At 35.0% G+C, this 12587-nt stretch overlaps 1 protein-coding gene across 3 annotated transcripts in view; it reads left to right on the forward strand.

The window, feature by feature from the left end:
* Window positions 1-12587, forward strand: part of LOC145678572 (telomerase protein component 1-like) — a 556234-nt gene that overhangs the window by 437951 nt on the left and 105696 nt on the right. For all 3 annotated transcript variants that reach the window (XM_081748879.1, XM_081748878.1, XM_081748880.1), the window contains exons 24-27: window positions 1280-1412; window positions 4363-4656; window positions 6660-6810; window positions 9520-9666. In XM_081748879.1, coding sequence (XP_081605005.1) covers window positions 1280-1412; window positions 4363-4656; window positions 6660-6810; window positions 9520-9666 — 725 coding nt within the window. The remainder of the gene's footprint in view (window positions 1-1279; window positions 1413-4362; window positions 4657-6659; window positions 6811-9519; window positions 9667-12587) is intronic.

Consider the following 12587-nt stretch of genomic DNA (forward strand, 5'->3'; position numbering starts at 1 on the left):
TCAAGTGAGTAATATGTTTTATTCTATGAAGATAACCTCACATATACCATGTTTCGTGACTGCATGTAGAATTTTTTGTTCAAAATATCGTTTTTCAAACTGTGGTTCTAGGACCTATGCCCTTGTGGTCATCGTAGATTGGACATTGGTCCAAAAAGAAGACATAAAAATAAAATTCAAGTGAATTACGTATCACACATTATAATTGAGGATCTTAAACAGGATATAAATTATAACAATATAATAGTGTCGAGATTATATAGAATTCTAATAGTTTATAACAGAGTTTCTCAATCTAGGAGTCAGGATTCCTAGGAGGGTCGCGAAGGGGATGAAAAAGAGAAATACAGTTAGGATCTATTAGCGAAAAATATATGTTAAAAGATTATTTTAAATTTCTTATTTTGATAGACTTTTTTTTACATCCTTATTGCCAAATATAGGAAAGAATATTAAACAAATAAAATATCTTTTAAAAAGCAATTGGAATAATAGAGGAATGAAACTGGTAAAAAACTGCATATCAAAATACAAGAAAACTTCAACAAAACTGCATATTGAAATACAGACAAAAATGAAAACTAGTATGGGGAATCTATGTTGTTTTTTGCAGAGTTGTGTGTGTTTGCGTAACACTGACACACACAATAAAAACGATAAGCACTAATAATGAAAAAGTTTATTAGAAACTGGAAATTACATAGGGGGTCGCTGGCAAGAGGATGTGATAAGAGCGGGTCGTGATGTGAGGTAGGTTGAGAAAATCTGATTTATATCAATGTTTTATTATAAAATATTCTTAATAGCCTTCAATCATTAAAAAAAACTAATACATGGTATTTTCTACTATTAATACCAATGTAAAATTAAGGGAATTTTAGTAATACTTTTTGGTGTTAATATATGCTGAAAACGAAGAATAAATAAACAAAATGCTTTCGAAGGAACAGGAATAGGTTGATCCGCAGAACATATTGACTAATAAAAGTGATCGCCAACGTTTGAGAAACGGTGGTCTAGGAAAAATATATGACACTATATAAATCTTCTTAATCATTGCACATAAAAGCACAGAATTTTGTATATGTGTGTTTTTTAATATACAGAACATAAAAACGTCGCCCACCTGTACGACTACAATTTGGAGGAAGAAGTGAGAGAAGTACTAAATGTTGTTTTCGGCAACAACAGGACATTCTTCAGTAGTGCTTAAATTTCTGGATTATTATTTATGGTAAATAAATGCAAGTTAATATTCTTATATCATATTATTTTTTAGCTTACAAGAAAGCTTCGGAACATGAGCAGCACTACGACGGCCTTGTTACAGAACGTTTTGGTGAGACTGGAAACTGAATTTGATTCCAGACTTGTTGAAGTAGCTGTTTGTCTTCTAAAGGTGTCGAAGAACGGTATGGAATTTTCTGATTTTTTGAATTATTTCTGGAACTTTTCCTTTCCGTAATAAAAGTAAATTGTAGGCACACTTAATTTATTTATTTATTTTTTTTTTTTTTGCTTAGATATCACTTAAGATAGAACATATAAATCTGTCTTGAAATTAATTAGCTAGATTGTAGCAGTCCAAGAACAAAATATATATCCTTTAGTGCACTTGCAGGAATGAATGCGTTTAAGTTATTGCTAGATATAAGCTTATATATACATATCATCTCTTCGACCCACACTCATAGTTTCCTGTACGTAAACTTCAAACTAGAGGATAATCGCTTCGAGACTAACGTGAAGAAACCACCTAACATTATGCAATATCGTCATTCTTAAAGCACCCATTCTTATCAAATAAAACGCGTCGTATCTTATGCCTTGAACACTCGCGGAACTCGCATCTGCCCTACTATACCATCACTAGATAACAACGTAAGACCCTAACATTAGCGCTTCTAACTCTAGTGGCTCACGAATGTGCCTTTGGTTCATGAGGTCCCGAGTTCGATTTCCGGTAGAGGAGCGTCGAACCTAGTACAGATTCCACTTTAAAGCGCATCATTCATTTCGAACTTCTCATATATAACTATCCTGGCGTTCATTTTTTGAAGAAACCCATGAAGCTCGCCTTCTCTTCCCTTCGTTTACCTCATTAAAAAATAAATAAATAAAAAATCGCGTCCCAGAATCTTTTACAAGAAACTGCTCAGCCTGCATATCGTACGCATAAGAACTGAAGACTTGAAACTTCCTGCTTCTGCAAAAATTCTTATCTGTAAAACTTGCTGTATTTTTGACATCAATGTAAGCTTTATACTGAGAACCCCAGAATATTTGTTCCATCATTCTGGCAGTTGTGATTTCTCCAATCTCATCTATCTCCTAAAGCGTCTACTTCCCAACATTCTACGTCAGAGAAATCCAAGCATGTCTGTTTATACGCATAAATAATTATTGTTAATCGTGTAACTCCGATTCCCTATTTAGTTGTACCCGAACACAGAATATTACAACTGAACTTTCGATCGAATTGTTCATGTTTGTGTCTTAAAAATTCTCTATCCCAACTTTTTTTCGTCGAGAAAGAGAGTTAACAAACATATATTTCCAGTGTCTACCAACAGCATGACAAGAGGCATGTTGGCGAAGTGGTTACTACAGTGGACTGGGAAGTCTGTGTAATAACCTGAAAATTGTCTCAGATTGCCGTTCAAGTCCAAAATTATGTACTGGATTCACTAATACAATATTACAATAAATTACTTCCACTAGCTTCCCACCACTATAGATCTTGCATATTATGAGCAGGGCGGGTGCTGAATGGTGTTTCGCCGTATTCTCACCATACACCATTATTCCTGGACGTCCTGGTCGTGTAAAAAAAATAAATTCCACACGATAATTAGTATTGCAATCAAAAAAATAAATAAATAAAGCTTATATAAATTTGGCGAAGACTACATGGTCGCATGAAAACTCATCGTCAAATATATTGGCAGCGATATTATCCTTTCAGAATTACAATTTAAAAAAAGGCAGCAGAATTATATCTGTATTTGGGATTTAATATGAGCAAGTACTTTTTGTCATTTTCAACAACAAAGGGGACTTCTTTATAGATTGTCGTAAGTAACAAATCCGAAAAACTATATCATTCTTGCGTAATATTTGTGCATTGCAGTCATTCTGAATAAGATTTTACTGGGTTGTTGTCAATCGCGACTAGAAATGCTTGTACTGTGGTGTGTAGTTGATGGGGAAATTATTATTATTATTATTATTATTATTATTATTATTATTATTATTATTATTATTATTATTATTATTATTATTACAATGCATATTGCTAGTGCTATTAACCACAAATCACACTCGTTGCGTGTAATATCTTATACCGGGCTATCAAAAGTCCGAGACCATAGCTGAACTCCAGTACAGCAAGATACGAAAAAATTAAAAGAGGAAAAAGTTGATGGAAATAGATGGTTTTTCCGTCAACCACCGTTTCGCCAATATGTGTGATGAAGCCAATATGTTCCGTTAGTTGGCGACACTATCACATATTTGTTATTTTATAAATAAACGTTGCTTTGCTTTTATAAATAAGCGATTTGTAATTTAGTGTAAGTTAAAAAGTAAAGGATAAAAATAGTTATTCGAAGTTAACAAACCACTTCACTTAGGTTCATTTACTTCCTTTGTTCTTACTCTTTTTACAAATTTAACTTTTTTCAAACCCAAGTCACCTGAAGATAAGTGCCGGGTCCTTCGAGGGTGCTACTGGTTTGTGATTTATATCGGTGAGTATGAAACGTTACCTTTTATTTACTATTGTAAGTTTTCTCTTTTTACATTTTTTCGTATCTTTACTCATAATGGAGTTGGCCTATGGCCCCAGACTTTTTGACACACCCTGTATATTAATTTTGTAGGATACTACAGACATACTTAGAAGAAAAAGACTTTACCTTGTATCCATTGAGAAGTAAAATTGTCTTTGCTGGTACGTTGCTCTCTGGCAATTTATCAAAGTCCTCTAATGCACAACTAGGCTGAAAACACGGAGGTGGGTTCCTTCATTTCCTTGGATTCCCTCTTCTTACGAAAAACAAGTAAAAGAAAGGAATAAACCCACGTACAAATTTGCAGTCTAGCAGCGCATTAAACGACTTCGATAAAGTTACCAGAAAGCAACGAAACAGTAAGGATAACCTTTCTTTCGTGAATAAGGTAAGGTCTTTTTATCTCTAAGTAATCAATGTGTGACCTATACCTACTATTAGTAAACGTCTTTCAGATATATTATAACTTAAAAATTTTCAAGACATGATTTTAACTAATACATGTAGTGTTTACGATTTTTTAAAACATTGTTTTGTGATTTCTGGTGACTGAAGATTTTTCTTCCCACAGGAATTCCTGAGGAAGAAATGCATGAAATGTTGTCATTAGCGATGGATTTGTATTCCGAACGAAAATTAAAAATGGATGATATTGTGAAGTATCTTGTGAACCCTCGTTCAGTGATACCTCCTGTAAAAGTGGTTCAACTTCTGCGATCGCTAGAAATTCTTCTGCAACCAGCGAGTACAACTACAACTGGAGTGCTTTCCCTTGCCTGCAAAGCTGCTTCGGAAGCTGTATCTACTCGATATTTGAAGGGCACGAAAGCAGCAAGAATTCCATATTTCCACAAGATTATAGGAGGTAAGAAAAGAAATTAATGGCGTGAGTTATTGGAAATTTTTGTGGATCAGTAATAAACTGTTGTTTTGTTGCATTTCTAGGTTACTTAGTTTTTTCTGAAGTCGGCAGGAGAGTCATATGATCTTTCAGAGGTTGAGTACACTTACAACGAGATCATAATAAGTCGTCCAGGAGCTCACCTATTGGAGAGGTTTTTGTTATTTTGTGGAGCTGGTCATTTTAATGTTTTCCTTCAGTAACTTCTTGCAAATATATTAAAGTCAGAACTTGTTGAATACTTTCTGTGCAATTTTTGTGCCAAGTATTGAATAAATTCTGAACATCATTCGCTCTGACTTAGTTGATTGGTTTCCTTATTTGGAACTTAATGTCCCTTTTCAGTCCAAAGTCCATATGAAACTTGCACTTGCAGGGTTCCGAATCGTAAGCCCTCACTCGAAATCTCGGACTTTCTCTCCTTCTTTGTTGTAGGGTCGAGAATAATTTAACGGACATAAGTTTTTTTTTTTTTTTTTTTGGTCCCTTGACAGTCGACCGCGAATTCGGAACTTTTTTTCGAACTCTTTTTCTTTGTTTCTTTCTTCTCCACTGTCGCTCAAATTTTTAACAGATTAATGTCAATTTTGAGAGATATGTTACGTCCATTGAAGCTCAAGCTATCTCGCTCAGAGGTGTTTTAACTATGGCTTTTGCACAGAAGCTTATCTCTATAAAGACAAATGAATTTGCATTGTTTCTCTTAGAAAAATAAAAGATCTGGTGGAAGAAGGAATTCTTACAGAAAATCTATTCCACAGCGCAGTAGATACGTTCTTCGATGATTATATAATGTAATCAACAGAACAACATTCAGAAACGATCTTTCTTCGTGAACTCGCTCTAATCAAATGCCTGTTGTACAGAATTCTTAAAGCGTTTGGAACAGTATGGAATTATTCTACTTGTTCTCAACAAAAATTCATTGTTTGACAGTTTGAATACGTGAAAAACGTAATGAAGTAGCATATTCAAACGTGGACGACCAGAAAAGTGTCTTTCAAAGAGAGGTGGATAGAAATACGCAGTGTGACAAACGAAATATTCCTGTAGAAAATGTCAAGAAAATTGTTAAATTTGCATTTTGTCTACTGGATATCATACAAATACTGCAGTAAGAAAGCGTTTCAGTTTAATTGATCCCGTGGGAAAAAGTCATATTAGTTTGATGCAGTACTATAAAAAGCTACAGAAAATCTATTCCTCAGCAGCTTATTATAATAGCTAAAAAGCTTACTATAGTAAATAGTCACTTGAATATATCATGCTTGAAACTCTTGAATTATGTAATGTCCAACAGGGAATCCAATAAACGTCACAAGTTCATGCATCCTTTAAATGTCATAAGTTCAAAGGTAACTTCTTGTTCCAGAATACATGAATTATAATCCCTTTTTCGTTGTATGTTCAAACTAAAACCTACCGTCCTCGACACAACAGTTGTTTAAGGGTTTGTACTCATTATGTTTTTTTTTTTTTTTTTTTTGTTTGTTTTTTTCCACTGAAGTAAATGTTTACTGGAATTAAAGTTTTTTTCTTCGACTTAACTGCAGCCCAGGAAAGCATATACTATGAAATATAACAAAATTATTCCATAAATACAAAAGTAGATTAGATTATAAGTACCTGTTTAAGTTGTTATAATAATCTCGAAATTTCCAGAAGCTTCCAAAATTATTAAATTTGAATATTCTAAATTCGAGAGTAGCAAGGACCTCAAGATAAAGAACGAGGTTATAAAAATGTAATTCTGCTTGCTAAAAATCATAAAAATTAGTCATTGTTGCAATAGTGTTCAAGTTTGTCATTCTGCGTTGATTTTTCTTAATCTTCAATGTCAATATTTGCGTTAAAACTACAGTTTTCTTGTCCATGAAAAGAAGTACCATAGAAATTGATTCGCCGTAAATGTTCTGAAATTCCGTAAAATTGCATTTAAATATTCTTTTATTCTTATTTTATTAAAGCGTACTATTATCGTCATGTAAAAGAGGTTCTGGAATTTAGAAGTAAAGGATTGTATGCACCATTGAATCCAAGAGCAGTTGAGGTGTTGCCTTATCATTTGGCTTCAGCTGGTGAGCAGAACGTCCTAGCAGAAATTTTAAGCGATCTGCGGTGAGTTGAAGACTACTTTATTATTATTGTTATTATTATTTGGTCTAGGAATTAATTCGTGCGGTTTTTAATAAAAATTGAAGCTTTATTTCAAAAACAAAGTAAATGAATACGTTAACAAAAATATTGTCCATCGCTAGCCACTACTTTCTCCCATCTTTCAGGCAATTTACGGATTCCGTGTCGAAAGAATTCCTCATCTTTTGACGCAATCTAATCAAAGATCCATTTTTCGATATTTTCTGAAGAAGTGAACCGCTGTCCAATCAAATCATTATTCATGCAATCGATCAAGTAGTAGTCAGACGGAGCAGTGTCTGGTGAATATCGCGGGTGGAGTAACACTTTCCATCCGACATTTTCCAAATAGGTTTTGACCGGTTTTGCGACATGTGGTCGAGCGTTATCATCTTGATAAATAAGTTTATTATGCCTGTTATTCCATTCTGGTCGTTTTCAGGCCAGAGCTTGCTTCAAACGCATTAATTGTTGTCGATAGCGGTGTCCATTAATAGTTTCACCAAGTTTCAGAAGTTCATAGTACACCACACGTTTCAAATCCCACCATATATACAGCATAACCTTTGCACAATGAATATCTCGTTTCGGTTGTGAAGGACCTGGTTCACCTTGCTTCACCCAGGCCTTTTTTCGTTTAGGATTCTCGTAATGAATCCACTTCTCATCACCAGTTACAATTCGATGCAAAAATCCCTTCCTTTTCTGTCTTTGAAGCAGCAATTCGCAAACGGTTTTTCTTCTTTCAACGTCTTTCTTTTCAATTCATGTGAAACCCAATAAGACATCTTTTGAATCATTCCTATGGCTTTGAGACGTTTGGAAACTGTTGTTTGCTCAACTCCAAATGCTTCTGCAAGTTCGTCCTGCGTTTGACACGAATCCTGATCAAGCAATGCTCTCAATTCTTCATCTTCAAATTCTTTTGGCTGTCCAAATTGCTTTTGGTCTTCCAAGCTGAAATCACCACCTTTAAACCGTGCAAACCACTTCTGACACGTTCGCTCAGCTAGAGCATGGTCACCAAACACTTCCACTAAAATATGATGACTTGCGGTAGCACTTTTCTTCATGTTAAAGCAATGAAGAATAACTCCCCGCAAAAACACTTTATCAGGCACAAAATGCGCCATTTTCAGTTGAAGAAAAAATGTTGTTGTTTCCGCTTCAAGCAACTGACATATACTAAACAAGATGCTCAATGACAGTAGTTTTCAACGCATGTTTGGATCAACGAAACTATGGGACAATAAGCTAGTTACGCCATCTTTTGTAAAACCGCACGAATTAATTCCTAGACCAAATATTTGTAAGATTTTGTTATAGTTTTTAAAAGTTCCGTTGATAGCCGTAAGAGACCGGACAAATCAATGCATTTATGAACTGATTAGAAATCAAGTAAATTTGTTTAAAGATACGGACACTGTGCTGAAAAGTTAATGAATGTATCTTATGGTGGTAAATATATATATATATTCCCTAGTTTACTGCGTGCTTCTTTTTCCATCTTCGTGAAAGACTAAACATTATTGATGGATTTCAGTCTACTTCTTAATGACTTACCTGTAAAGAGGCAACACATATCTATACATTATAAAGGAAACGTGTAGTTTAAATTGGTAAAAATTGCTGTGTTTTGCTCTAGCCCGAAAGATGGAAAAGGAAAATATTTTTCGTAACGCTGTTATATACGTATATATACATACTACTAAGCCAGTGTTGATTCTAGTGTTATGTTCGTCTTTATAACACACTAGTATGGATATAAACGTAAGAACAAGCAATAAATCGTTCAAATGGAAGCTCATAATCAATTATTTATTACAAGTTTAAAGTAACGGTCCGGATGTTCTAAGCAACTGTTATAAGATAATGTATGAAATAATGTCTGCAAATACTGTAACTTAGTTCTCAAAGTTGCTCTGAGGAAAGCTCTGCTGTCCTACATTTTGTGTTATCTTCAAGATTTTTAAAGAATGTTATTATCTGAATAAGAGCTAGTGTTTGCATAGTTCGTTATATACTAGATATACAACAATCATTAAATATTTCGAACTTCTACAGTAGCTTGTAGTGATAAATGTGTTTTGCAATAATTTTTTACAGTATCAATTATATCTACAGTTTTCATCAACTATGATAGCGATTTTTAAATCTTAGAAAAGGTCGGTTATTCCAGAAATATTTTCTTTTTTTATTGATTTATTGGATACATACAGCTAATGGCTACAATCACTTTACTCACCCATTATTTCACTGTTGCATATGATGGAACATTATCCTTTAAGTTGTTTTGCATGTCCGTATGAATCTGTTTGATAAGGCCAGAAACTTTTCAGCTGGCCCTTTTTAACAAATGGGGCAGGTACAATCATGTATTCGTGGAACATGCTGAAATAGAATGATTTCAATTTGATATCACATTCGTAATAGATAAACTGTATACATTGCACAATTTCGGTGACAACTTTCGTAAAACCGATAGATTCTACAGTGTGTTTTTGTTTCCGGGAGGCGTAATTATATTCTGTATTTTTAACTTTCTGTCTGCCATTTACATTTTAAATGATAAATCCATGTGAAAGTGTTTTGTCAACATCGAATAAAACTTTTAAGCTGAATGCTATTAGATATTTTCTAAATATTTATAGTTTTTCATATTTAATTTATATGTGTAATTTTATTTCACAGCTTTATTGAGACAAAATCACTCTGTGGGTTGGCATACCAGCTTCAAGAAGACTACCAGTATTGCAGTTCACAATCCTACTCCAGTACACAAAGCACTGTGACTGGGTATCAGGAATTTATTTCGAGATACATTCATGTTCTTAAAAGGTGTGTAATATTGTGCAGAACTTAATATAGCAATGTTTCGGCGTAGGCTCTATTTACTAAATTTCCTTTCAGAGATGGTTTTACTCTTTATCCATACTCTTGTAGATGTACACAATATCGCTTTAAAGTCCAGCCTTGGCTTTCTTGAAAGATTGTGTTATCATGTGGAAAGTTTTTTTTCTTTCTTTCTTTCTTCGATTATTTAACAAAATACGATTACTTAACAAATTATGAACTAGGTACGTATTACAGCTAGAAGGATCTACCTTGTATGTTGGTATAGTACTCTGCTTCGAAATATTCGTATTGCTATAAGTACGAAACAGCATCAAGAAATAACTTGATCAATGTTAAGATGGCTATGAAAATAATGGAAATACTTTAGTTTGCAACACATGAAATGTATGAGGTGGTAACGCTGAAGATGTGTGTGCAGCGCCTGACTATTGTTAGTTGTTGTTGGTATGTAAGGTGATAGCTTGTAGTGTGTCAGTCGACGTAGAATTGTGATGTATGTTGAAGCGGACAGACTGTGGCAGAAGAGGCCAAATTGTTCGTTTACAGTTACTTGGGACTATAGTATCTAAGATGGCCAGTGTGTTAATTTTGTCGTTACGAAGGTGTCCAAGGTGATGGCAGCCTACAGAACTCATGGAAAAACAAAAAACAAGTGGTAATGGACAGAAAAGGATCCTCAGTGACAGGGATCATCACCATAGAGAGAATGCAGCAAGTGACTTCGAAACTTAGTCAGCACCTGAAACAGTCTGTTGCGACAATCACAGTCTGCCGTGGGTTGCATAACCTGAAATCGCGGCAGAGTTTCAATTTCCAAACCGTTGATCACTATCAACAACAATTTTAGGTCAGAGAAGATGGTGCCGAGAACATGAAAAGTGGTCCATTGATGACCCGAAATGCGTTAGGTGGTCCGATGAATCTTACAACAAGAGAGCTAATTTATAAATGTCTGACATCCAAAGAATGTCTGACACCATTTCCTCTCTACCACTAAACAGGGTGACAGATCGCTGATGTTATGGGTCCCAGTTTCCTTGTATTCTATGGGTCCTGAGGTTATGTTCATAGGACCCTTACTGCCAAGGATTTTATGGATATTTTATGGACCATGTGTATGGTGCATCCTGTGGTCCAGACATTCCGAATTTCCCAAGACGACAGTGCGCCAATTCACTCTACTGACATTGTTGTGCTGGTTTCAGGAACATCGTGATTAGCTACAACACCTTCCCTGTCCTTCCCAATTCCCTAACCTTAACATATTGATTACCTGTGGTCAGCTTTGGAGTTCACACTCCGGAGTAGATCTTCTCCATCCTCGCTAATGGAATTGAGTGCTGCAGGGCATGAAAACTGGTACAACATTCCTCTAGAAATAATTCATAAGTTACATATGTCCATACCACGACGAATCAGAGCTGTTCTGGTGCCATGCCATATTAATTAAATAAGTTGCATTTACTTAAGAAGTTTCCTGTATTGTGATAACTGTCTGTGACTGTATTTATAACTGAACTTCTGTTACTGTCCCTGGATCTGACAGAATTCAAAATAATTTTCAGTTTCGTGAATAATAGAGTCCTCAAAGAATTTACATCTTACCATTATGTAACTTAGAACTTCTTTGTATTTAATGAGAAAAAGCGGAAAGGCTACCTTTGTATTTGTTTCCTAAATAATACCGAGTCACCCCAACTAATATTGCATTTTTGTACCGTGAAGAAAAGAATGATAACTTACTTGGAACTAGCTTTAGTCAGATAAATAGCCTTCATCGGACTTCACATCACTCTGCCACCTGTCAACTACTTGTTCAATCCCGGCTGAAAGAAGTAACCGGTTTTGGAGACAAAGAGTTAGGTCATCTTCGTCTTGCAGTGTTTACCTTGAAAGGTGATTTCGCAGGATGCGAAAAAGAAGGTAGTCTGTTGGTGCGAGATCTGGTTAAAACGCCAGATGGGAGACTTTCTTCTAACCACGTTCCTCGATCTTAGTACATGCCCTTCTTGTCTTGTGTATGGTTGCGTTATCCCCGTGGATGAGCATACCCTTACAATGAATCAAAGCAAGAGTTTCTCCAGCAATTCAGTCCGTAAGTATTCAAGCTATTCATCTCTGGCACTTCCACACATCCACAGCACCCTAATTATATCCGGCATTGACGTTTCATCCTACTGCGCTGAATGAATGTCCCTGGTCAAGTTCATACAACATGACATCCTGTATGTAGTCTGTTACTTTATAAAAATGTAAAAGGAGAATTTGGCTAGTGTTAGTAGATTCAATTACTCCTATCGTAAACTATCTGAAATAGTATATCTCAAGTAATTAAAACTTCTGTGCTCACTACATGTAAATCAACAAATAATCTTACTTGGAATCGTACTTTTATTCTGAATACTTCTTAGCAGTTTCTCTCTGAATCTTACATATTCATATACTTAATTATTCCTTCTATTCTTGTCTTCACGACATACAGTCTGAATCTTCATTATATCTTGTTTATCTTGGCCATCTCTAGTTTCTCTTGACAATCACAGATTACAAATCTTATGCTACACAGCATGTGTACTCTATCATAACATTTCTTACCAACACTCTCCCCCCTTTACATTTTTGTTTTTATATTAAAATTACAACTACAGTTCTTTAAAGGAACCCTTATGCTGTTTTCAATCGTTTCTCTTAGTTGTATCTTCCGAGTGCCACTTTCGTAACTGCTTCATAAAGCTAGGTATTAGTAAGAACCTGTTCTTCGTAGTTTTACCAGTGGCAACTCTGAAAACTACGTCATCTCTGGCAACTCTGGAAACTACATCTTGATTATACTCCTTGATCCTGTTCTTCATAGTTTTACTGGCAACCCTGGAAACTACGCCGTCTATACCTTCCTTCTCCTG

This window comes from Thermobia domestica, chromosome 2 (genome assembly GCF_964235325.1).
Source record: "Thermobia domestica chromosome 2, izTheDome1.hap1.1, whole genome shotgun sequence".
Lineage (NCBI taxonomy): Eukaryota > Metazoa > Arthropoda > Insecta > Zygentoma > Lepismatidae > Thermobia > Thermobia domestica.